General features: G+C 48.0%; 1 protein-coding gene across 1 annotated transcript in view; it reads right to left on the bottom strand.

Annotated features, from left to right (window-relative positions):
* Window positions 1–25,479, bottom strand: part of PRRC2B (proline rich coiled-coil 2B) — a 3,584,159-nt gene that overhangs the window by 560,344 nt on the left and 2,998,336 nt on the right. The window contains exon 28 of the mRNA XM_044058194.1: window positions 22,862–23,029. Within this exon, the coding sequence (XP_043914129.1) occupies window positions 22,862–23,029 (168 nt within the window). The remainder of the gene's footprint in view (window positions 1–22,861; window positions 23,030–25,479) is intronic.

Genomic DNA, 25,479 nt, shown 5'->3' with positions numbered 1-25,479 from the left:
TATTTTAACTGAAACCAAAGAACTTATGCCATCTCCCACGTGATAATGAGAGATGGCAGCAAGTTGAACTTTAATGGTGGACGCGCTAGCTCCCTGCTGAAAAAGGAGGGATAGAAAGTCCAGAATGTTGGGAATAGGAACCGTAAAGGGATCTAATCCCTTATCCTTTGCCCAGATGGAAAAACGTTTCCATTTACTGTTGTAGAGTTTTCTGGTGGATGGCTTATGAGCTGCCACGAGAATAGCCTTGACTGGGGAAGAGATACCGGGAGTCCTTGCCATTAATGGAACTGGATCAGCCAGGCTGTGAGCCGGAGGCTGACCAGGTTTGGAGTGTGGCATCTCGTCGGATGCGAGATTAGGTCTGGTTTGGGATCCAGAATCTAAGGGGGAGCCACACTGTGAGACTGCAGAAAGGGAAACCAGACTTGTCGAGGCCAGAATGGGGCAATGACAATCACTTTGCTTCCCAACCGACAGGCTTTCTGGATGAATTTCATCATCAGAGGAAGAGGAGGATATGCATAAAGAAGACAGGGTGGCCAAGCATGAACCAGGGCGTCCCTGGGAGATTCCCCTTTGGGGGGAACTATCGCGAAGTACTCGCTGCATTTTGCATTTGGGGGAGAAGCGAAAAGATCGCAGCGAGGTTGACCCCATTTGTGGAATATCTGTTTCGTGACCAAGGGATTCAGAGACCACTCGTAAGGGCTGAGAAACACCCGACTTAGGCTGTCTGCTAAAATGTTGGTCCGTCCCGGAATGTGCGTTGCTATCAGAAAGCGGTTGGTGGAAATCGCCCATTCCCACACTCTCATGGCTTCTCGACACAGGGGGTAAGACCTGGTCCCTCCCTGTTTGTTGATATACCATACCACGGACATGTTGTCCGTGTGGATTGCAATAGTCCCCAGAGGTAGAAGGTGATGGAGAGCTTGCAACGCCAACAGCACTGCCCTCATCTCTAGGACATTGATATGCAATGCAGTCTCTAGAGGAGTCCACGTTCCTTGGACTGACTTCCCTGCATAATGTCCGCCCCACCCGAGGCAGGAAGCGTCCGTGGTCAACGTGGCTTCGACTGGGGGAATCACAAAGGGTCTCCCTTCTTTGAGATGTTTTGCCTGCAACCACCAAAGTAGGGAGTCCCTGCATGCCCTGCTCAGGGGAATCGGCATGTCCAAGGAATGGGTCAACAGAGACCATTGGACCTGGAGAGTCCACTGTAATACACGCATGCGCAGACGGGCATGGAGAGAAAGGCCGATTGCCGCCGACATAGATCCTAATGCCCTGAGGACTAATTCTGCTGGGGGGTTTGGGATCTGAAGAATATCCAAGACTTGGCGGTACAAACTGTTTATTCTGGTTGGTGTGAGGACCACACTGGAGATTCGAGTATCCAACCTGGCCCCTATGAAATCTAGGGCTTGAGATGGGCACAAGCAGGACTTCTTCAAATTGACTGAAATGCCCAATTGAGCAAACAGAGATAGGGCATAGTCTCTCGCTGTAACCAGAAGATGCTTGTTGGGGGGGCGGTGAGGAGCCAATCGTCCAGGTAAGGGAACACCTGAAAGCCCTGGAGTCTCAGGTGGGCTGCTACCACTGCCATGACTTTGGTAAACACTCTGGGGGCTGAGGTTAGGCCAAATGGAAGCACCCTGAACTGATAATGACTGGCTCCTAGCCGGAAGCGGAGAAATCTCCTGGACCGTCTGTCCATTAGTATATGGTAGTACGCGTCCTTGAGATCCAACGAGCACATCCAGTCGTTCTCCTGTAGCAGGGGGAGAATAGATTGGAGGGTGACCATCCGGAACTTTTCCTTCGGTATGAACAGATTCAGGGACGAAAGGTCTAGAATGGATCTGAGGTCCCCCGTTTTCTTTCGCACCAAGAAGAACCTGGAGTAATAACCCAATCCGGACTGATCTGGGGGGACGGGCTGGATGGGCTCTTTTTCTTAGCAACTCTGAAATTTCTAGAGTTGCGGACTCTCTTTGATGGGGTGGAACATCGGGGAGATGTTTGGGCTTGGGGGGGGTGCAAGAATGGAATTGTGTAACCTCTGGATATTATCTGGAGCACCCATCGATTGTTTGTAATTGACTCCCATCTTGATAGGTGCTCCGATAGTCGCCCCCCCGACTGCCTCCAGAGAGGGACAGTCGAGCAAGCCCTCAGGGCTGTTGTGCGGGTCCCTCCAAGAAAGGTTCTCTAGACCCGAAGTTACGCGGGCCCCCTCTGCCTCTGGGCCGGCGTCCACCTTGTCCTCCTCTGCCTCTAGAGGACGAGTTGTCCGCAGCAGGACGAGATTGCTGAAATTTCTGGAACCACAGCTTCTTTTGCCCCCTCTGATTCCTGGAGAAGGATCTTTGGGGGTTCGAGAAGCGGACTCAGACGGCCGACAGCGTCTTCCCATCCTTCTCGCTTTGGACTAGCGTGTCGCGAACCGATGAGTCAAATAAGGCCGAACCATCGTAAGGGGCGTTCGCGAAGGACGCCTTGAAGGGATCCGTGAAATCGCAGAGGCGGAGCCAGGAGTGCCGTCGCAAAACTACTCCCGCTCCGCTAGCTCTAGCAGCTCCTTCTGTGGCATGAGAAAGAAGCCGCATAGATGTGTTTGATATGGACTTTAGAGTGGCCATTCGGGTCTCAAAAACTTTTTTGTCTGAGACCGAGATGGACTCCGGAGGGGCTGCAGCATATTCCTTAATTAAGTCACGTTGTAGCCTGATAGTGTGTGCCATGTAGTTCAGCGACCTTATAGCAAAGGTTGCTGAAGCAAACATCCGCTTCCCAATACGGTCCAAAGCCCGGGACTCCTTGTCCGGCGGATGGACCAAAGAACTTTCTTGGGCAAGTTCTTTCTTAGTGGCAGCCGCCACCAACATAGCATCCACTGGTGCGCCTTTGGACCACGAAGGTCTATCAGAGGGAGGGCTGAGGACCTTATCCGGGCGTCTAGGGATAGGCTCCACGGTGTCGGGCTCCTTCCAAGCCCTGGTGGTAATTAGGTCCACCAAGGGGTCGGCTGGGGGGGACACCCAGGAGGTAGATGGGCCTGCCTCAAAGGCCTCCAGAAATACGGACTCGTCCATGGAGGGCTTCTGGGCCGACCACCCCCCTCTTATACGCAACATCTCCATGATGTCTCCAAATGAGACATCTTCAGGGGGTGACCTTGGGGAACCCTCCGTATCCTCCAAATCTGTATCCGTGGTAATGGACTCGGGGGAGTCCAGGTGCCTCCTTTTGCACTGGTGCTTCCGAGGCACCTCTTCGGCGGGGCTGTCCGAAGAGGGCTCGTCCACCGGATGGTGTTCCTCCCTGGGAACTAACTGGTGGCTTTGGGCAGGCTGTCCCGACGGACGGATGAGCGAAGACAGACCCTGATACAGTGGGGGTACGGGTGGATCCGAAGGCCCGGTCGGGGACCTGGATGACCTCGACAGTACCCTCTCCACTACCTCAAAGGCCGAGGGAGATTCACCATCACCAGCCTGAGAAAGTAACCTCCTCGGCTCCAAGGTAAGGATCGGGGTCGGAGCCGAAGCAATCGGATCAGAGGCAGTGGTGCGCTCCAGCCCCATCTGCGCCGAAGACACAACCACTCCCTCGGATCCGATGCTCAACCCTCGGCCCCGAGAGCTTGGATCCGACAAGCTCGAAGGCATAGTCAGCGAAGACACTATCCCTGTTGACGCCGACGTATCCCCGGATCTGAAAGGGCCTGGATCCGAAAACTCCGAGACCCGAAAACGGGTCGGAGAAGGAGCTATCGGGGCAAACATGGGGGCTGCACTCCCTCCCAAGGGGGGGGGGGGGAGGCAAGAGCATCCCCATCTGCATCTGGGTCTGCAAATATCTTCGCATCATCCGATCCATGTCTGCTTCAGAGATGCTTCTGGCAGGCCGCGAAGAGGTAGTCGAAGCAGGCTGGGAAGGCCGCCTCGAGGACCTCGAGGGAGACCTATCCTCCTCCTCCGGCTCCGGGGAAAAAGAAGGTGAACGGAGCCGAGAGGACAAGGATCCGGAGACCCTCTCGGGAGATTTCAAAATCTTTTCAGGCGGAGCCGAGGGATGAGACTCGGCCCGCCTCTTCGAAATATGACCCTCTCTGTGTTTCTTCTTCTCCCTGTGGGAAGAAGAACCAGACTCCACAGAGCTAGTACCCGATAAGGGAGGTTGAGTCCCGGGTACAGCTGAGGGAGTAGCCGGCGCTGAAGCTACCGGAGTAGCCTGGATCCGGCTAGGGGAGGAAGAAGAAGCTGATTCCTGACGTAGTTTTCCCGCCAGGATCAGTTTGTTCTTCCTATCCCTAAGTGCCCGAGGATTAAAGGCCGCACAAATCTGGCAGGCCTCTGATAAATGTGCTGCCCCCAGACACAAAACACACTGAGTGTGGCCATCAGCTGGGGAAAGCTTATGGCCACACTCAGTATACTTAGAAAACATAGCTTTTGTTTCAGCCATAACTCTCTCTCACACACACCCAAACACTAAGGGGGGGGGGGGGAGACAAAATTTAAACTAAGGGAAAAGTTTTTTTTGTTTTTTTTTAAGTGGGTAAGATTAAGTAAACGCTAAAAAACAACACACACACAATTTAAACTAGAATTAGTTTTTAGAAAAAGGAACAATCTCACCAGGCCAGGAGCTCTTCACTAAGAAGCAACCGTCTTTAGCCGCGGCAAAAAACGATCTGGGGTAATGTGGTTGGTAGCAAGGGATTATGGGTAGGGGAGGAGCTAGGAGCTCGGATCTTGAAGCTTGGAAAGCTGCCGGTCGGATCCGAGGTCGGATCAGAGTCCCACAGGTTGCAGATCAAATGAAGTAACTACTTCAGATCATAGCATTAGGGCCAGCTATAAGGCCCTGTAAGACTGCAGTGGCAAAGCCAGCTCTGGATTTAGAGAAAATTGGCAAATGATAATGCTTGGTGAAAGCATGTGCAGAACTCCAGGTAGCAGCTTCTAGGATGTCCCTGGTAGGAACGCCTCTGAGACAGGCTGAAGAAGATGATGTAGCCCTGGTGGAGTGAGGTCTGATCCCCTGGGGAATAGTTTTCTATGGTGCTTATAGCAGAAATGAATGCAATTGCTTATCCATTTAGAAATGTTTTTTTTGAAATAGCCTTCCCCTCTGCCCTTGTAGAAAATGCTACCAGCAGTTGTCCAGATTTTCTTTGAGGTTTAGTCCTGTCCAAGTAGAATCTAAGTTGTCTGTGCACATCCAAGGAATACAGTATCTGTTCCCCTTTGTTCTGTGGATTGGGAAAGAAGGCTGGCAAATGAATGGACTGATTAAGAGCCACACTGGAAACCACCTTGGGCATGAAGAATGGATTGGTTCCGAGTGACACCCTGTCCGCATGAAACATGATGAAAGGCTCCATTGCCATAAGGGCCTGCAATTCAGATACCCTTCTAGCTGAAGTGATTGCTAAAAGGAAAGCGTTTTTCCAAGAAAGAAATTTTAAGTCTGCAGTAGCAGCTGGCTCGAAAGGAGGTAGAGTGAGTTTCTCTAATACAAAGTTAAGGTCCCAGGCTGAGGTTGGAGCACTCCCGGGTGGTCTCAAATGTTTGGCCCCTCTGAGGAACTGCTTGAGCCCGGCTGCAAGGTTCAGAGTTGGAAGCTGAGGGTGCAGAATCTGGTTCTCCTGCTGAGACAGCAGGGAAGGAGTCTGAGGCAGCTGCCATGGAGATAACCGTGACACTGCACATGAGGGAGTACCAGTGTTGGTGCGGCCAGTGTGGAGCAGTCAAAATCATCCTTGGTTTGTCCTGTTTCACTTTTAGTAGTACTTTGGACAGCAGAGGCAGCAGGGGGAAGGCCGAGACTGAGAGGTTTTTCAAGCTGAAGGACAGAGCACCTACTTTCCAGGCTTGTTTGTGGGGAGTCCTTGTGCAAAATATGTCCAATTGGTAGTTCTGGGGAGAGGCAAACAGGTCTACATCTGGGCTCCCCCAATCGCTTGTCAACATGTTGAAAATCCTCGATTCGAGTTTCCACTCATGTGGGTCCATGAGGTTTCTGCTTAGTCCATCTGTCAGTGTATTTAATTTATTTAATTTTCCTGGCAGGATTTGAGCTTGTAGATGCAATTGGTAGATCAAGGCTGTGTTCCACAATGCCATGGCTAGTCTGCAGAGGGGGTAAGAATGTGTATCCCCCTGCTTGTTTATGTACCACATAACCGTGGTGTTGTCCGTCTTTACCATTAGTTGTCCTGGAAGAATGTAGTCCTTGAAGGCTGTCCGAGCATTCTATTTAGCTAACATTTCTTTTTGACTGCTATGCAGGTGCATTTGACTTGGGTTCCATTTGCCCTGAATGCACTTCCCTGCCAGGTGAGCCTCCCCATCCATAGTCTGATGCATCTGTTAGGATTTGGGCAGCAGGGGGTGGTGTGAAAGGTAGTCCCTTGTTTTGGAGGCAGGCCTCTGCCCACCAAAGGAACTCTAGGCGTAGGCAAGGTATGATAGGAATCACTGTTTCTAGGCTGTGAGAATGTTGACTACATAGGCTTTTTAGATACCACTGTAGTTCCCTCATATGCAGTCTTGCATATGGAATTAGAAGAATGCAGGAGACCAGGAACCCCAAGGCTTGCAGTATTTGTCTTGCAGATAGCAGGGTTTTTGCGGCCACTTGTTTGAAGTAGGTTGTCAAATGAATTTGCTTTTCTGGCGTGAGGTAAGCCATCTGGGAAATTGTATTCAAGCTTGCTCCCAGGAATGTAATTTGTTGACAGGGTACCAGTTGTGATTTCTTTTCGTTTATGGTGTACCCCAGACAAGTTAGAACCCTTTTTACAAAGGTCAGGTGATTCAAAAGTATGTCCTGGCTTTCTGCCTGAATTAGACAGTCGTCCAGGTATGGGTATATTTGAATACTTCTTTGCCTGCAAAATGCAATAACTGGAGCTAGGCACTTCGTGAATACCCTGGGCGCAGTAGATAAGCCAAAGGGCAGTGCAGAGAACTGATAGTGACTGGGATGTGCAGGTATGCTTCTTTTAAATCTTGTGTTGCCAACCAGGCATCGTTGCCTAGCATAGAAGTAATTGGTGAGGAGTCAGCATCTAGAAATTTGGAATGTCCAGAAAGGTGTTTAGAGTAGAAAGGTCCAGGATAGGACACCATGATTTGTCTTTTCTGGGTACCAGGAAAAGTCTCATGTAGAAACCTTGCCCCTTTTCCTCTTCTGGTACCAGTTGAATAGCCCCATTGCTCAAGACAGAAAGTACTTATTTTTGAGCCTCTGCCCACTGATTTGGGGGTAGGTCCGGCCACCCACTTGGCGTTGGCAACGTGTGGAAGTGAAATCTGTATCCCTGGGACACTATATTTAAAACCCATTTGTCCTGGGTAACGAGTTTCCAGTTCTTTGCATGAAGAGCAATCTTTCCCCCCAAAGGGGCAGTCAGAAGATAAGTGCTTGGAAATTTTAAAAGGAAGTTATTAAGACAGTTTACCATAGGGGAGAGTCTTGTTATTCCCAGACTTGGAAGTGGAGGCCCCCCCCCACTGCTTAGTTCTGTGAGCCCCCTGGGACTGAAACAGCAACCTATGCCGGACCAAGACTTTGGAACTCTGGCTGACTGCGGGACTGCCTGACGGCAGGATAACCCTAGTGTAATGACTGCAGCAGTGAAACACGAACATCTGGAGTTTTTGCTGTGTCTGGGTTTGGCTTGAGAAGACCTGAAAGGGGCTGGAAAGGACCAGTTCTTAGAGGGCCAGTGACTACTACATCTAGGAGGCTGAACTTGTAAAAAATCTTTAACAGTTTGCATAGATTTAGCTTTATCTTCCATCTTTTTAAGAACTTCTTCAGCCTTGTTGCCAAACACGCGGTCCTGATTTAAAGGAACATCCAACAATTTAGCTTGAACACGATCAGGCAAAGATTGCTCCTTAAGCCAACCATGCCTTCTAAGCACAGACCCAGTAACAGCAGCCCTGCAAGAGGCCTCTAAAGAATCAAACCTACATTGCAAAGTATGTTTTCCAACTTGTTCAGCAGAATGCATTAAATCCTGTAAGTCTTTATTTTCCACACAGTCAGGAATCAACATCATTTTCTGTTAAAGCAGTCCAATAACATGTTGCTGACATTTTAACATATGAAACTGGCAGTTTAAAGCTCTAATGGCCAAGGCTGCTGAAGTGTAAACCTTTTCACCCCATCTATCTAGCGCCCTGGAGTCTCAATCAGAAGGGGTAGGATTTTTAGCAGTAGAAGTCTTAATGCCCTTGGGCCCCTGTGAAATAGTCTCTGGATCTGCAATAGGATTTTTGAAAACGAACTTGTGGGACTCAGGGACCCTGTAGTATCTGTCAGGTTTGCTGGGAGCAAGAGGCAGGGAATCAGGGGCCAAACTGGATTACGAAAAAGCATCATCAACAATGTCTAGTACAGGAGGAAAAGCCAAAGGCCTATGCTGACGTAGGAGAAGGAAATCCCCAAGCCTCTTTTTTGAATCAGAAAATTTCGGCTTTCCCAGTGAAAATGCTCCCAGTTAGTAAGGTTTCGCCAAAACAAAAATCCTCAGGAGGGGAAGCAGAGGGAATAGAGTCCTCTGCATCAGAATCCTCATAAGTAGGTAAGGACAAATCCAGGTCATCAGAATAGTCAGAAAAAAACAGAATCCTGGTCATTAGATTCATAATCAAGCTCAGCTCTAGACCTCTTAGAAGGGGGGGGGGGGTTGGCTAGCCCTGATTAGAGTTATTAGATCTTCAGCCATTTTTATCATTTGTTTTTTTAGGCATAGAGGCCTGAGCATGTGGCCTGGGCGCCGTTTTTTTAGACATGGATTGAGATTTAGGCTTTAGGAATGAAGGAGGCGTAGATTTAACATGCAAATCCGTAGGCCTGAATAACCCTCAGCAGCCAGTGCCTGAACTGCGGCTCTGGACCCATCCAAGGTAGACACATCCGCGGGTTCCATAGTTGAAGTATCTCGCGGCATACCGGACTGAGAATGGGTCTCAGCAGAGGCCTGCAAATCAGAAGTAGTGGATATCGGGGGCTGCGATAAAGCCTCACTGAGTACTGGCGAACTGGTGACTGGCTTAGGAGAAGCTTCGTCGGCAGTTCTGGACCTCGGCGGCCTGTCTCGGTCTTTTTCTTTGCGTTTTTTCGGAATCCCAGTAGTCGGATGGCTAACAGACGACATTTCTGGATAATTAAACAGAGAACCGAAATATTTAGAGGCAAAAATATACAGACGACGGATAGTGCGCTGATTAGATAAAGCACAAAACTGACAGCAAGGTACGTCATGGTCAGGGCCTAAGCAAGAAATACAGTACGATTGAAAATCTTTATGAGTTATTTGCTTTCCACTAGTAATGCGGTTATTAACTTTCACTTACATCAGTAAGGAGCAAGAAAAAAAAGTTTCCCCAATGGGGTACTTCGCTTTTAGTTGAAGACTTCGGTTCTGAAACTCGAAAACGAAAATTTCAAGAGTCGGCCGACCGGCACTTGCGAACTGCTTCTGCGTCGGGCACCGCATGGCAACAAAAGACTGATGTAATGGTGTCAGCTGCATGTTTTATACCCCTGACGTTACAGAAGAAGGGACAGCAACTGACACAAGACCCAAGACTTTGTTAATCAGGCTGACTGAGGGCAACCTGCAAGCAGATTACCCAAATGTAATGACTGCAACAGTGAAACACGAAGAACATCTGCATCTGAAGCAGTGGAGGAGGTGTAACCTGGCGACTAGAAACTGGTTTCTTAGGGTTGGGTCTTGCTTTTAGACCTTAATAAATCCATTTGTTGTCGGGATTCAGTAGTCTGAGGCAAAGATGCCGGTTTTTGCCTTGAATCAGTTGTGTGAAGGACCTCATCGGAAGCTGGCGCCTGCATAGTGGCTCCAGACTCAACCGAAGTGGACACAACTGAGGGATCGGATGATGAGGCATTCCCCAGTGGCATACCGGACTCTGAAAGTGTCTCAGTAGAGGCCTGCGAAGAAAATAAGTCAGGCATCAGGGGCTGTGAAAGCGCCTCACTGAATTCCCGAGAACAGACTACTTGCTTCTGGGACGGGTCGTCAGAAGGCTTAGGTTTGTGTGCTTTTGTCCCTTTATCTTTTAATTTTTTGGGAATATCCACAGACTGTTGACTGATGGATGCCATTTCCTAATGCGAGAAACTACTTCGAAAATGCCTGGCTAAAAATTCAGCTCTACAGCGTATAATCCTAGAATTGAAAAGTGCACAGGACTGACAACAGGGGATGTTGTGGTCTGGGCCTAGACAAGTAATGTACAAGGAATGAAGTCTCAGTATGGTATTTGTTTTCTAGAGTGGAGACAATTACTGACTTTTTCAAACATCGGTTAGTGCAAGAAAAAGGTCCCCAACAGGGTACTTAGCTTTAGTCGTTTTTGGAGGCAACTTCCACTCTGGCAACGATCGACAGGCACACACGTAAACTGCTTTTGCTTCGGGCTTTACGGCAAAAAAGACTAATGCAATGGCGCTGGCTGCTCTCCTTTATGCCACTGACAACCTGACCTCAGTCCACAGGTGACATCAACCAGTGCAGGGGAAAAACTTTACTCTGGTATTCGGGCCAACCGAGGGCTACCAGCAGGAATTACTCACAAGTGATGACTGCAACAGTGAAACACGAAGAACATCACAGATTCCTCCTGGGAAGGGGTTTGAGAAGACCAACTAGCTTTCTGGCGAAGGATGTCCAAGGTATCTCCAAATAACACATCCTCAGGCGGAGGTCTAGAGGACCTGTCTCCATCAAAATCTATGTCTTCAGTGAGGGATTCCAGTGGTGAATCCAAGTGCCTTCTCTTGCAAAACCACTTCCCAGCAATCTCTTCAGTGGGGTGTCCTGGAGAGGTGTTGAAAGAAGCAGGGAATTCCCTAGTGGGAACTGCTTTTGGAAGCTCATTCGGGTTGTCTGTCCCCGAGGTGCAGGATGAGTAGACTCTGACACAGGATCCAAAGAGGGATTGGGGAAAGCGCAAGAGTCAAATCTACTATGGGGTGAAAGAAAACATTCTCAACCACATCAAAAGCGAAAGGACCAGGAGAAGCAGAGGACAATCTGACCAGAGCGGAGAATCTTAGCGCTGACAAGCCATGGCCCTTCCCTACCCTCCACTCTAAGGGAGGAGGTGGAGTTGATTGAGCTGTCCAATGCCAAAGCTCTGAGAGAAGCAACAGCTCCAAAAGCTTTGGGGTTTAAGTCAACAGGATTGCAGAAGGAGCAACAGCAGCTGGAAAGAAGGTTTAAGGCTCACAGATCCGAAGGGAGATGTATCCAACAAGACACCCATCTGGAGTCTTTTTGTCTGCAAAACGCAATTACTGATGCCAGACATTTTGTGAAGACCCTGGGTGCAGTAGATAAGCCAAAGGGCAGTGCAGAGAATTGGTAATGCACTGAGCCAGCTATGAATCTGAGGCATCTTCTGCAAGATTTTCTGATTGGGACATGCAGGTATGCCTCTTTTAGGTCCAAAGTTACGAGCCAAGCCCTCTTGCCCAGCATGGGCAGTAGCTGCTGTAGAGTTAACATCTTGAATTTTGGAACTTCCAGAAACGTATTTAGTATAGACAGGTCCAGTATTGGTCTCCAGGTTTTGTCCTTCCTGGGTACTAGGAAAAGTCTGGAGTAAAATCCTTACCCCTGCTCTTGTTGTGGTACTTGCTGAATGGCCGTCATGTCCATGAGGGCTGTAATTTGCTTTTGTGCCTCTGCCCATTGATTGTGTGGCAGGTCTGGCATGCCCTTTGACCTTGGTAGAGTGTGAAAATGGAACCTGTAGCCTTGGGACACTATGTTCAGGACCCATTTGTCTTGGGTAACCATTTGCCAATTTGATGAAAAAAGTGCTAGTTTTCCCCCTAAGGGGGCTGTCAAAAGAAAACTGCTTGGAACTGGTATAAGAAAGTCATTGGGACTGTTTCCTGTAAGGCTGTGATTTGTCTTCTCCGCCTTTGAAGGTAGGAGCACCCCACTGTTTAGGCCTGTATGAGCCTTGAGGCCGAGATCTGCCTCTGGGACGCCTGTATCTGCCTCTTTGTGGTCTGACTGACACTGGAAAGGACCAATTTTTAGGAGGCCGGTTCCTGCTAAACCTGGGTGGCTGTACCTGTAAGAAATCCTTGACTGCCTGCATGGATTTTGCTTTATCCTCCATTTTTTCAACACCTCTTCTGCTTTAGTACCAAACAAAGTATCATGCTGTAATGGTGCATCTAATAATTAGAAATTATGTACTCACCATAACGTTCCATCTGAGTAGGTACTTCATTTGTCTGCAACCTGTGGGTCTCGGATCCGACCAGCAGCTTTCCAAGCTTCAAGATCTGAGCTCCTACCTCCTCCCCTCTACTCATAATCCCCTGTCACCACCACACTACCTCAGATCGGTTTTGCTGTATCACCTGATAAACCTGTAAAATAAACAGGTTCAGTTATTCTCAAAGAATCATAAATGATCCTAGAAACCAGATACAGGTTAGGGGGATGGCGGAGGGGATGGTTGCAGACAAAAGAAGTACCTACTCAGATGGAATGTTATGGTGAGTACATAACTTCTAAAAGTAGAAGTAGTTACTTCATTTGTTCTGCAACCTGTGGGACAGAGTCCCCAGCTACCTAAACAAAAACCTGGGTGGCCTACGGAAGAATATTCCGAAGCACCGCGGAGCCAAAAGACGCCCTGCTTCTAGATATCATGTCCAGCTTATAATGAGAAATAAACATATGAGCAGAAGACCAAGTGGCTGCTGAACATATGTCGTCCAACGGCATCCTGTACCAGAAGGCTGCAGAAGTTGAGCTGGACCGTGTGGAATGTGCACGAATTTTAAATGGGGTTGTTTTGCCCGATGCCTTGTAAGCCTGAGAAATACATTGACAAATCCAATTAGCCAGTGCCACTTTGGATATAGGTTTCCCCATGGATGGAGGAGCAAAGGACACGAACAGTTGACCAGCCTTACGAACGTCTTTGGTCCTGTGCAGGTAAAAACGCAACTGTCTATGTACATCTACAGTATGCAACATGTATTCTCCCTTATTTTGAAAATTCTTGAAAAACACTGGCAGACTGATATAGTCTGACTTGATATATGCCACAGATGCCACTTTTGGTAAAAAAGACGGGTTAGTCCTGAGAGACACTCTGTCATTGTGAAAAATAAGGTAGGGAGGTTTCATGCACAAAGCTTGGAGCTCTGAAACCCTTTTAGCAGAAGTTATGGCTGCCAAGAATGCTGTTTTCCAGGACAGAAATTTAAGAGGTACAGAAGCTGCAGGTTCAAAAGGAGGTTTCGTTAAGGCTTGCAGAACAAAGGTTAAGTCCCAAGGGGGAGTCACGGATTTCACAGGTGGCTTGAGAAGGAAAACGCCACGCAAGAATGTCTTACACAATTTTGTAGACGCTAGGGATCCTAATCAGTCTCCCACATGAAAATGGGATATTGCTGCCAACTGTACTTTCACCGTTGATGCACTGGCCCCTTGTTCAAATATCATGGACAAAAAGTCCAAGACTGTAGGAATCGGAACAATAAAAGGGTTGAGACCCTGGCTGTTAGCCCAGACAGAAAATCGTTTCCACTTGCTATTATAGATTTTCCTGGTGGACGGTTTATGAGCCGCTACCAGAATAGTTTTCATTGGTGACGAGATACCGGGAGTCCTTGCCATTAGTGGAACTGGATCAACCAAGCCGCGAGCTTGATGTTTACCAGGTTTGGTGTTGGGCACCCTGTTGGGTGCGAGATCAGATCTGGAATGGGATCCAGGATTAAAGGGGAGGAGAGACTGAGACTGCAGGTATGGAAACCAGATTTGACGAGGCCAGAATGGGGCTATGAGGATAATTTTGCTCCCCAACCGTGCGGCTTTCTGAATGAACTTCGCCATGAGCGGAAGCGGGGGATAAGCATAGAGTGGACCGGGAGGCCAAGCATGAATCAGAGCGTCTCTGGGGCTCTCCCCTTCTGGGGGAAGAATTGCGAAGAACTCGCTGCATTTTGTGTTTTGGGGAGTAGCAGAGAGATCGCAGCAAGGCCAACCCCACTTATGGAAAATCTCCTTTGCAACTTTCGGATTGAGAGACCACTCGTAAGGACTGAGAATTACTCGACTCAATTTGTCCGCCAGGATGTTGGATCGTCCCGGAATGTGCGTTGCTATCAGAAAGCAGTTGGTGGATATCGCCCATTCCCAAACTCTCATGGCTTCTCGACAAAGAGGGTAGGATCTGGTTCCCCCTTGTTTGTTTATATACCAGACCACTGACATATTGTCTGTCTGTATTGCAATCGTTCCTAGAGGTAGAAGGTCTTGGAGAGCCTGCAACGCTAGAAGCACCGCCCTCATCTCCAGAACATTTATGTGCAAGGCGGTCTCCGACAAGGTCCACGTACCTTGGACGTTTCTGCCCAAACAATACCCCCCCCACCCTAGGCAAGAAGCATCCGTGGTTAACGTGGCCTGGGGAGGGGGAAGCACAAAAGGTCTCCCTTGCCTGAGTTCTGGGGAGTGAAGCCACCAAAGGAGGGATTCCCTGCAAACCCTGCTCAGGGGGGATTGGAGTATTCAATGGATGGTGTAACAGTGACCATTGAACTTGGAGTGTCCACTGTAATATATGCATCCTTAGGCGAGCATTGAGAGAGAGGCCGATAGCAGCTGCCATCGAGCCTAGTGCTCTCTGGACTAACTCCGCCGGCGGAGCTTTGGTGCGAAGAAGAGCCAAAACTTGGAGTGAGAGGCTGGACAACCTGTTCGAGGTCAAGAAGGCCCGAGAAGATCGGGAATCTAGCCTGGCTCCTATGAAATCTAATGCATGCACAGGATGAAGAAAAGACTTCGGTATGTTGACTGAAATGCCCAAACTGTCGGCAAGAGACGGAACATAGTCCCTCGCGATACAAAGTTGATGCCTGTTGGTTGCTGTGAGGAGCCAGTCGTCTAGGTACGGAAAGACCCTTATGCCCTGAAGCCTCAGGTGGGCCGCAACCACTGCCATGACTTTGGTGAACACCCTAGGGGCTGAGGTGAGTCCGAATGGAAGGACCCTGAATTGGTAATGACTGTCCCCCTAGCCAGAAGCGGAAGAACCTCCTGGACCGTCTGTCCATTAGAATGTGGTAGTACACGTCCTTGAGGTCTATCGAGCACATCCAGTCGTTCTCCTGCATTAAGGGGAGAATAGATTGTAGAGTGACTATCTGGAACTTTTCTTTGGGGACAAACATGTTCAGGACGGACAAGTCTAGAATGGGCCTGAGGTCCCCCGTCTTTTCTGGCACCAAAAAGAACCTTGAGTAGTAGCCCGATCCGGATTGGTCTGGGGGGACCCGCTGAATGGCTCTTTTTTCTAACAAATTTGAAATCTCTACGGTCGCCGCCTCTCTTTGATTGGGTGGGACATCGGGGAGGCGACCACCTGAGGGAGGATGAAATAGGAAGGGAATTTTGTAGCCTCTGGATATAATTCGGAGCACCCATCGATCGTTCGTGATGGACTCCCACATTGACAGGTGCTTCGTTAAACTCCCCCAGACTGCCTCCAGAGCTGGACAGTCAAAGCCCTCAGGGCTGCTGCGCGGGTCTCTCAGAGAAAGGCTCCCTAGACCCGAAGTTACGCGGTCCCTCTCTGCCTCTGAGCCGGCGTCCACCCTGCCCCCCTCTGCCTCTAGAGGGTGCGGAGTCCGAAGCTGGATAGGATTGCTGAGACTTGCAGAACCACAGCTTCTTTTGCCCCCTATGATTCCTTGAGAAGGAACGTTGGGGGCTCGAGAAGCGGACTCCGATGGCAGACAGCATCTTCCCGTCCTTCTCGCTTTGGACTAGTGTATCGCGTACGGTCTTGCCAAAAAGCGAAGAGCCATCAAAGGGTGCGTTCGCGAAGGACGCCTTGAAAGGTACCGCGAAATTACAAAGGCGGAGCCAGGCGTGGCGTCGCAAGACAACACCTGCCCCGCTGGCCCTTGCGGCTCCCTCCGTAGCATAAGCAGTAGCCGCATGGACGTATTTGAGATGGACTTGAGAGTGGCCATACGAGTCGAGAACACGGTTTTGTCCTCGACCGACATGGACTCTGGTGGAGCTGCAGTGTATTCCTTGATCAAATCCTGTTGCAGCCTGATGACATGCGCCATATAATTCAGCGCCCTCACAGAGAAGGTTGCTGAAGCAAAGGTCCGCTTCCCTATACGGTCCAGCGCCCGGGACTCCTTGTCCGGCAGGTGGACTGTGGAGCTCTCCTGGGAGAGTTCTCTCTCAGTGGCAGCAGCCACCAAAATGGCATCAACTGGAGACCCTTTGGCCCAAGCCTGCCTATCTGAAGGGGGGGGCTAAGGATTTTATCCGGCTGGCGTGGGATAGGCTCCACGGTGTCGGGCTCCTTCCAAGCCCTGGTAGTCAGGAGATCTACCAGGGGATCTGCCGGTGGGGACACCCAGGAGGTAGATGGGCCCGCTTCAAATGTCTCCAGAAATACGGACTCATCCAAGGAAGATTTTTGGGCAGACCACCCCTCCTTAATACGCAACATTTCCATGATGTCTCCAAAGGAGACATCCTCGGGGGGTGACCTTGGGGAACCTTCCCTTTCCTCTAAGTCCGTATCTGTGGTGACAGACTCGGGGGAGTCCATGTGCCTCCTTTTACACGTCCATTTACGAGGCACCTCTTCTGTGGGACTATCAGAAGAGGGCTCAACGGCCTCTTATTCCTCCGATGGAACCAACTGGAGGGTCTAAGAAGGTTGTCCCGATGGAAAGATGATGGAAGGGAGACCCGTATGCAGTGAGGGAGCGGAAGGATCTAAAGCCCGGGTCGGGGACCTGGAAGACCTCGACAGTACCCTCTCCACTACCTCGAACGCCGAGGGAGAACTACTCTCTTCCGGCCCAGAGAGCAGTCTCCTCAGCTCAGAGATAGGGATCAGGGTTGGAGCCGAAGCCGTCGGATCAGAGAGGGTGGTGCTCTCCGACATAGAAGGCGCCGAAGAAGCACCCGCTCCCACGGATCTGACGCCCGGCCCACGGCCCCGAGAACTCGGATCCGAGATACTCGAGGGTATGGTCGGCGTCGAAAAGGCTTGGGCCACCGGCGCCGACAAAACCCCTGCTCCGAAAGGGCCTGGATCCGAAGACTCCAAAACCCGGATCCGGGTTGAAGAAGGAGACATCGGGGCAAATATTGAAGCTGCACTCCCCCCCCCCCCTGTGTGTGGGGGGGGGCAAGAGCACCCCCATCTGCATTTGGGTCTGCAGAAACAGACGCGTCATCCTGTCCATATCGGCGTCGTAGAAAGACCTAGTAGATCCAGAGGAGGTCGTAGATGCGGGCCTGGAAGGCCGCCTCGACAACCTCGAGGGTGATCGGAGCTCCTCCTCTGGCTCCGGCGAGAAGGAAGGGGATCGGAGCCAAGAAGGAGAAGGTCCGGACACCCTCGGGGGCGATTTAGCAGTCTTCGATGGCGGAGCTGAGGGATGAGGCTCGGCTCGCCTCTTATGTCGGTGTTTCTCCCTGTGCTTTGCCCTAGAAGGAGAAGACTGAACTTCCCTCGTACTCAAGGCAACAGAGGGAGGTCGAGTCCCATCCTGAGTCGAGGGAGTCAAGGGTGCCGAAGCTACCTGGGCAGCCTGCACCTTGGAGGGAGAGGAGGAGGAGGCTTCCTCCAGGGGAAGCAATCCCGCCAGAATAAGCCTGTTCCTTCTGTCCCTCACAGCCCGGGGGTTGAAGGCTGCGCAAACCTGGCAGTCTGAAGACAAATGGGCAACCCCCAGGCATATAACGCACTGAGTGTGGCCATCAGCTGAGGAAAGCTTATGGCCACACCCAGTGCACTTAGAAAAAAAAGCCTTATGGCCTTCGGCCATTTTTCCAACACACACACGCCCAAACAACTAGGGGAGGGTTAACTGAACCAAAATGCCAATCCCGAAAATAAAAAAGGGCAGAGAAACACACTCTCAACACACACACTTTTAAATTTGTCGAAAAATTAAGAAAAAATTCACTTCCCTGCTACTAAGTTCAGGAGCTCTTCTCAAGTTGCTTGTGATCAAGCCGCGGCAAAAACGATCTGAGGTAGTGTGGTGGTGACAGAGGATTATGGGTAGAGGGGAGGAGCTAGGAGCTCAGATCTTGAAGCTTGGAAAGCTGCTGGTCAGATCAGAGGTTGGATCCAAGACCCACAGGTTGCAGAACAAATGAAGTAACTACTTCAAATTTTTGCTTTAACATGATCAGGCAGATTCTGCTCCTTTAACCAAGCATGCCTTCTAATAACAGAACCTGTAACAGCGGCCCTGCAAGAGGCCTCCAGTGAATCATAACCACACTGCAAAATATGCTTTCCCACTTGTTCAGTTGCATGCAATAAATCCTGCAATTCCTTGTTCTCTGAACATTCAGTATTTGTCAACATTTTCTGTTTAAGCAGTGACATTAAATATTGCTGATATTTAAGCATATGAAACTGACAATTTAAAGCCCTTACAGCCAGGGTAGCAGAAGTGTAGATCCCCCCCCCCATCTGTCTAGAGGCCTAGAATGCCTATCAGAGGGGACAGGGTTTTTTGCAGTGGAAGCTTTAACCCCCTTGGGACCCTGAGATATAGTATTGGGTCAGCAGCGGGGTTTTTATATAGGAATTTATGAGAATCCAGGACCCTGTAGTATCTGCCTGGCTTAGCAGGTGCAGGGGGTAAAGAGTCAGGGGACAGGCCGGACTCTGAAAATACATCTACAATGTCTAGAACAGGTGGAATAGCAAGGGGTCTGTGCTAAGGAAGAAGCAGAAAGTCTCTGAGCCTTTTCTTAGATTCAGAAAAATCTTGGCTCTTCCAGTGGAAATGCTCCCTCATAGTATGCAGGGTTTCCCCAAAGGAATAATCCTCAGGAGGAGAGGCTGAAGGAATAGATTCTTCAGCATCAGAATCCTCATAGGGAAGCATGGAGTAATCCTGTTCAGAAGAGGAATCAGAGGAAATAGATACCTGATCAGAAGAATCATACTCTGTCTCTTGCATACGCCTCTTATCAGGAGGGGGATGGGAGCCCCTGATCAAAGTAATTAGGTCTTCGGCCATTTTGAGCATCTGTTTTTTAGGCATGGAAGTCTGAGTAGGAGAATTATGTACTTGTTTGTCTTTAGAGCTGCTTTAGTCTTTGTCTTTGAAGCTGAAGATGGCTTAATATATAGTTGTGTAGGTCTGAAGACACCCTCAGAAGCCGATGCCTGCTCAGCGGCTCCAGACCCATCTGAGGGTATGATTTCCGAGTGTCCAATACCTTGGGTATCCAGAGGCCCAGTCGGCTCCATGTGGGAGTCGGTAGCGGCCTGTGGCTCTGAGGTAGTGGGTGTCAGGGGCTGCGAAAGCGCCTCACTGAGAACCAGTGACTGGCCTAGTGGAGGCTTCGTCGTCGGTTTTGGACCTCGGATGCCTATCCTTGTCCTTGTGTTTTTTGTAAACTCCGGTTGTCGGCTGGTCCGATGGCATTATATAATTAAATCTTCGGCCAAAGTAATGAAATGCAAAATCGAACCGACGCTTGATAGTGCGTTGGTTAAATCTAGCACAAAACCGACAGCTAGCAACGTTGTGATCAGGGCCTAGGCAAGGAATACAGTAAGAGTGAAAATCCTTATGAGGTATTTGCTTCCCACAAGAAATACAATTGTTAACTTTTTCTGACATCGGTCTGGATCAAGAAATAAGTTTCCCCAATGTGGTACTTAGCTTAAATGAAAACTTCGGTTCTGAAATTTGGATTTGCAAATCTCAGGAGTCGGCCGACCGGCGCTTGCGAACTGCTTTTGCTTCGGGCACCGCGTGGCAAGAAAGACTGAAGAAAATGGCGTCAACTGCAACTTTTATACCCCTGGCGCACTGACGTCAGGGAAGAGGCAACAGCAACCGACGCTGGACCTAGACTTTGGAATTCTGGCTGACTGAGGGTGGCCTGCCAGCAGGATAAACCAAGAGTAATGACTGCAGCAGTGAAACACGATGAACATGAGGGTAGAGATTAAGTGGGAGCGGGCAATAGTAGCCCTTGCTAGTGGGGTCAGAAAGGATTTGATTCTATAGAGGCAGCCTAGTTTTTGTTGACTATTTTTATAGTATTGTTAATGTGAGCATCAAAGTTAAGGTTATTATCAATTAGTACCTATAGTAGTTTTGTAGTTGAGTTGGGAGACATGATGGTACCGCTGTTTGATGCAACAGTAAAGTTAAGTGGGGAAGCTCTACGAGTGGGAGTGAATAGAAGGAGTTTTGTTTTTTTTGGGGTTCAAGATGAGGCAACGGTGTAGAAGCCTTTTCTCGACTGTGTTAAACACATTTTGGGTGAGGGTCTGAAAGTCTGATGGAGAGGTGGCTGAGCATATTAATCTGGAATCATCTGCATATTGTATACAGGTAGCTTGAGGTACTGAAGAATGTAGGTCACTGATAAAAAACAGAAAATAGGAGAGGTCCTAATATAGGGCCTTGGGGGACACTAAGAGCAATGGGGAGATGGGTAGATAAGTTGCACTCCCACAGAACAGCCTGTTGCCTATTGTTTACGCAGGATCGAAACCATTGTATAGCCAATGCATCTAGTGACAGGTTTTTGAGTATGTTTATGAGAAGTTGGTGGTTAACCATATTGAAGGCTTTAGCGAGATCAATAAAGAGGGCTGAGGATAGTGTTGTCATTGCGATTTTTGTTAATACATTCTGAGAAGGATAAGAGGGCAGTGGTGGTGCTATGAAATGGCCTAAAGACATGTTGGCAGTTGGCTAATAAGTTATCTATAAGGTGGTTTAACAGTTGTCTATGAATGCACTTCTCCATGATTTCTGCCAGTGGAGATAATATAGCAATAGGTCTATAGTTTGATAATTCATTGGACTTACCACCTTTATGTAGGGGGGGATAATAATGTGAAATTTTCCAGATAGATGGGATAGTACCCTCAGTGACAGTTCTGTTAATCAGGATGGAGATGGGGTAGGCTATGGCTTTTGCAGCTTTTTGCAGACATTCTGCAGGTAGTAGATCAGCTGCAGGGGTGGTAGGTTGAAGTTTCTGAATAAGGGAATAGACAAGGGATGTAGGGATAGGTTTAAGCTGAAATGAGGGAGGTAAGCTAGCAGTAGAGGTAGTCAGAGATGAGCTTGTCAGGAGTTAGTTGATTGGCAAGAGACTGAATGGTCTCAGTAAAGTATGTTAAAGGTATTGGCAATTATCATGGTCAGAGCCTAATGGGGCAGGTGTGACAAAACTACCTGGGTGTAAAAGTGTGTTAATCCCTGCCCAGAACTTTTGTAGTTTGTTTTGATGGGTTTGTTGGAGTTGAATGTAAAAATTTCTTTTGTCAAACAGAATGGCTTTTTTTGTATCATTTCTTAGCTGCCTAAATTTTAAGTGATCCTCCAGACTTTTAGTAGTAAGCCACTTGGCCCAGACTATTTCTGAGCAGCATGTTTTGTTTGGTTGTTTTTGAGAGCCAGGGTCAGGTTTAATCCTAGTTCTAATGGTCCGTTTTGGCACAATGGTAGTCTAGAATACCTAAGTATTTAGTATTAAAGTATTTTACTGCTTCCTCCAGAGGTAGGTGTTTGAGGGCTGACCAATCACATGCCTTAAGTTCAGTTTGGAAGATGTCTGGGTTAAAATTTTTGTTGCTCCTTATTGTCCTACAGGTGACTGGGCTAGGAATGTCATTCATATCTGATTATGAAGGTGAGTGAATGATCGCTTATATCTTCGGGGAGGCCTACTTTGTAAGTTTGGTGATGGCTATTTATAAGAATCCAGTCTAAGGTGCTTTCATTGTTAATTAATTTGTTGGTCCTTGTGGGGGAGGTAATGGTTTGAGTAAAACCATGTAGGCTAATATGAGTAGAAGGCTGTTCAGTAGTACAGCTTTTACGGTTGATATTAAAGTCACAGAGTACTATCGTTTCTTGGGGATAGTTGGTGGAAAGCCAATTGAGGATATTTTCTAGGGTGTTAAGTGTTATTCCCCGGGGGAAGGTAGACAGCAATAATGTAGATGGATTTACATTTATTGAGTTGAATCTTGGAGATAAGGATTTCTGCATTACTAGTTAGAAGGGGTTTAGAGTCTACAGAGGTCACCTGTAATCCAGATTTGTATAGTATAGCTACTCCGCCATCCTTCTTAGCTTTTTGGTCTAGTCTCAAGATACTGTACCCTGGTGGAATAACTTCATTGTCTTGTATAGATGGCTTGTGCCATATTTCAGTGAGACACAGGATATCAAATGAATGTACATCCATGAGAATTCAACTGTACAGACTTTCACAGAATGTCCAGATTTTTGCCTCATATTTTTGGTCCGTTTTTCATAAAACTGTGGTTTTCTGGCAAATTAGTGGCAAATCATTAAAGACAAATTAGAAAATAATGACATACATCTCAGTTTTAGACTTAATACCTTTTAGAAAATTCATTGTAATGCAAAAAACTGTTATTCTATCAAATTTCTAAGTTTGTAAGAGGGATATTTAAAAAGATGTCTATTTTTGGGCCTTTGTCCCACAATTATTTATGGCTTTATCCAGATTTCTTGTTCTAAGAGATAGAGGTATGAGTGGCATGACTTACAAAGTAATGTGTACATAAACAGGAAAGGTGGTCTCAACTTGCAAGGCTCTCAACCATGCATGCTTACAGTCCAACTCAGTACTACTATAAACAGTAACCCTTGGAGATGGTTTCACTGACATTCACTCACTGAATCAAGTCTCTGCATGTTAAGTCTCATTTCACATACCCATCTGTGCATTGCGTTTAAAAGGCAACTTTTTCCTTACCAATATTTCCAGTTCTGAGTTGATTCTGGCCAAGGCCAGTCATTTGGTATGGTCTGTGCTCTCCTGCTAGTTGGGACTGGTTGTAACAATCTGTGAGAAGTTTTAGGACATGGCCCTTCCCACACTCCCTCAGCCAAACCTTCAGTCCAAGTCTGTAGCAAAACGCTGCTAAAAACAGGAAAACAGTATGTCACTCAAAAGCATACATCAATGGTATTTGCAGACAATATCTACTAGACTTTGTGATAAACTTGCAAGTTTCCACACAAGTTTGTTACATGCAGGAAAACATAAAAGAATGATTTATCCTATCAATGTAAACAGTTAAAGGACTGCAAAGATGACTGTGAAATAAAAACCCTGGTCCATATGCCTTTCTAATTAATGCATCACATAATACCCTGCAGAGTTTAGCATCCAAACTCATTCTGTGCACAGCTGGGCAGCCAGCTCTGCATATCACCATAAAGCTGGGTTTTTTCAACATACAAGTAAGAAGTCTCCCCAAATCTGCCTCAATGTTTGTCACAGATCAGCTGCAAAACTCACTCCCTTTTCCAGCGACATGAAGCAGCACAGCAAGTACAGCCATACCAATTTATTTCAAAATGGCTCTTAAAGGAAATTAAGCCTCAGTGATTTAAGGGTCACAGAACTACCTTGGAGAAGCACAGTACTGAAACAGTGGTCATTTGTCACAACTGCAGATATTCAATAGTATGTCAGTTATTGTAACCATCATCAGCAGCAGCAGTACCTCACACTAAACTTCAAAATGCTGGGCCAGATCCTTAGAAGATTTTTTCAGTGATACTGACTGACTTCTAGCTGTGTGATACCTTAAACCTCTCGAGTCAGAGGCCTCATGGGATATACGCAAATCACCCTTTAAGGATATAAGGTGTTTCAGCTAAATGGCAATTCTGAATGTCCATGACTTTTTCTTTTACTTTCATTTTTAAGTCCATTTATGGACAATTTCAGGGCATTAAAGCCAACCCCCTTTAGCTGTGGATATCCATGTTTCTGCCTTCTTATGACATCATCAGCACAGCATAGGAGGAATGTTTGATCTCTGGAAACGCAGGATTGCCCAGCTGATATCCAGAAACATTAGGGTGTCTACAAAATATCCCAACTAACAAACTAAAACAATGAGTAAAAAGGTCACATAGAAAACCAACTGGTTAAAAAACACAAAGAAAAATCTAGCAAAGCTAGACTTCAAGCTGTGATACCTTAAACTTCTTGCGTCAGAAGCCTCATGGGATATATGCAAATGAGCTCAGCGGCTCCAGACCCATCCAAGGTAGAGACATCTGCAGGTTCCATAGTCGAAGAAGAGTCTCACGGCATACCGGACTTAGAATGGGTCTCGGTAGAGGCCTGGGAATCCATTGAAGCAGGCATCAGGGGTTGCAAAAGCCCCTCATCACTGAGTACCGGGTGAACTGGTGACTAGCTTAACGGAAGCGTCGTCGGCAGCTTTGGACCTGTGCAATCTGTGCCTGTTTTTAATCTTTACGTTTTTTCAGAATAAATCGGTAGTCGGATGGCTTACCGAAGCCATTTCGGAATATGGAGATCAAGAACGAAAGTATTTAGTGACAATAAGGGCCCGAAGATGAATGGTTCGGAGCATTGGAACAAGGCACAAAACCGACACACAGGTATGTCATGGTCTGCGCCTAAACAGGTGATGCAGTAAGAATTAAAATCTTGGTGTAGTATTTATTTTCCACAGGCAAGACAATTAATTTTTTCTGACATCGGTTAGAGCAAGAAAAAAGGATCACCAACGGGGTACTTAGCTTTAGAAGACTTCAGGATGATTCAATTCGTAAACGAAAACTCAGGTAGCGGCTGACCGGCACTCATGCGAACTGCTTCTGCTTTGGGCTCCTTGGCAAGAAAGACTGATATAATGGCGTCAGCTGCCTGTTTTTATACACCTGACGACCTGACGTCAGTCCTGAAGCGGACAGCAACTGACGCAGAAATACTACGTTTCTGGTATTCGGGCTGACTGAGGGCTACCTGCAGGCAGATAACCCAAGTGTGATGACTGCAACAGTGAAACACGAACAACATCATGAAGTTCAGCAGGTAGAGTAGAAGGCCCAGTAGGAGAAGATGCCAGTGGTTTCAGGTATGGGACCCTGGGGTCTTTCTATTGCACAGATAGATCCAGGGTGAAGCTGGGATGAAAGGAGAATGAAGACGGGGTTACTGGTGGGTGGGAAGGAATACTGCAACATGGAAGAGAAGGACATCTATGGTTATGGTAAGATTTTACACAACTATTCTATGCCCTTCTACTCCTATGTTGCAGTAGTCCAGTTGCGGGAGAGTACCACAGCTTAGTTGGATGACAGGGTGGCGAAAGTAGAAGAGGATTCTACAAAGCCCTGTAGGATTGGTCTGGCGAATCCTGCACGTGCTCTGGAGACTTGGTGTAGCTTGTAATGTTTGCTGAAAGTGTGAATAGTGGACCATGTGACTGCTTCCATAATGGAAGCCGTGTCCAGACCTTTTAGGAAAGCCATGGAGGTGGTCATTGCCCTTGTAGAACTGGCTTTTACTGGGGTAGTGGGAGTAGCAGAGACAAATGGCTCTCA

The sequence above is a fragment of the Protopterus annectens genome, chromosome 16.part0 (genome assembly GCF_019279795.1).
Source record: "Protopterus annectens isolate FY-2018-M chromosome 16.part0, PAN1.0, whole genome shotgun sequence".
NCBI classification, from domain to species: Eukaryota; Metazoa; Chordata; order Ceratodontiformes; family Protopteridae; genus Protopterus; species Protopterus annectens.
Note: the sequence above shows the minus strand (reverse complement) of the source record. Positions and strands in the feature narration are given on the sequence as shown.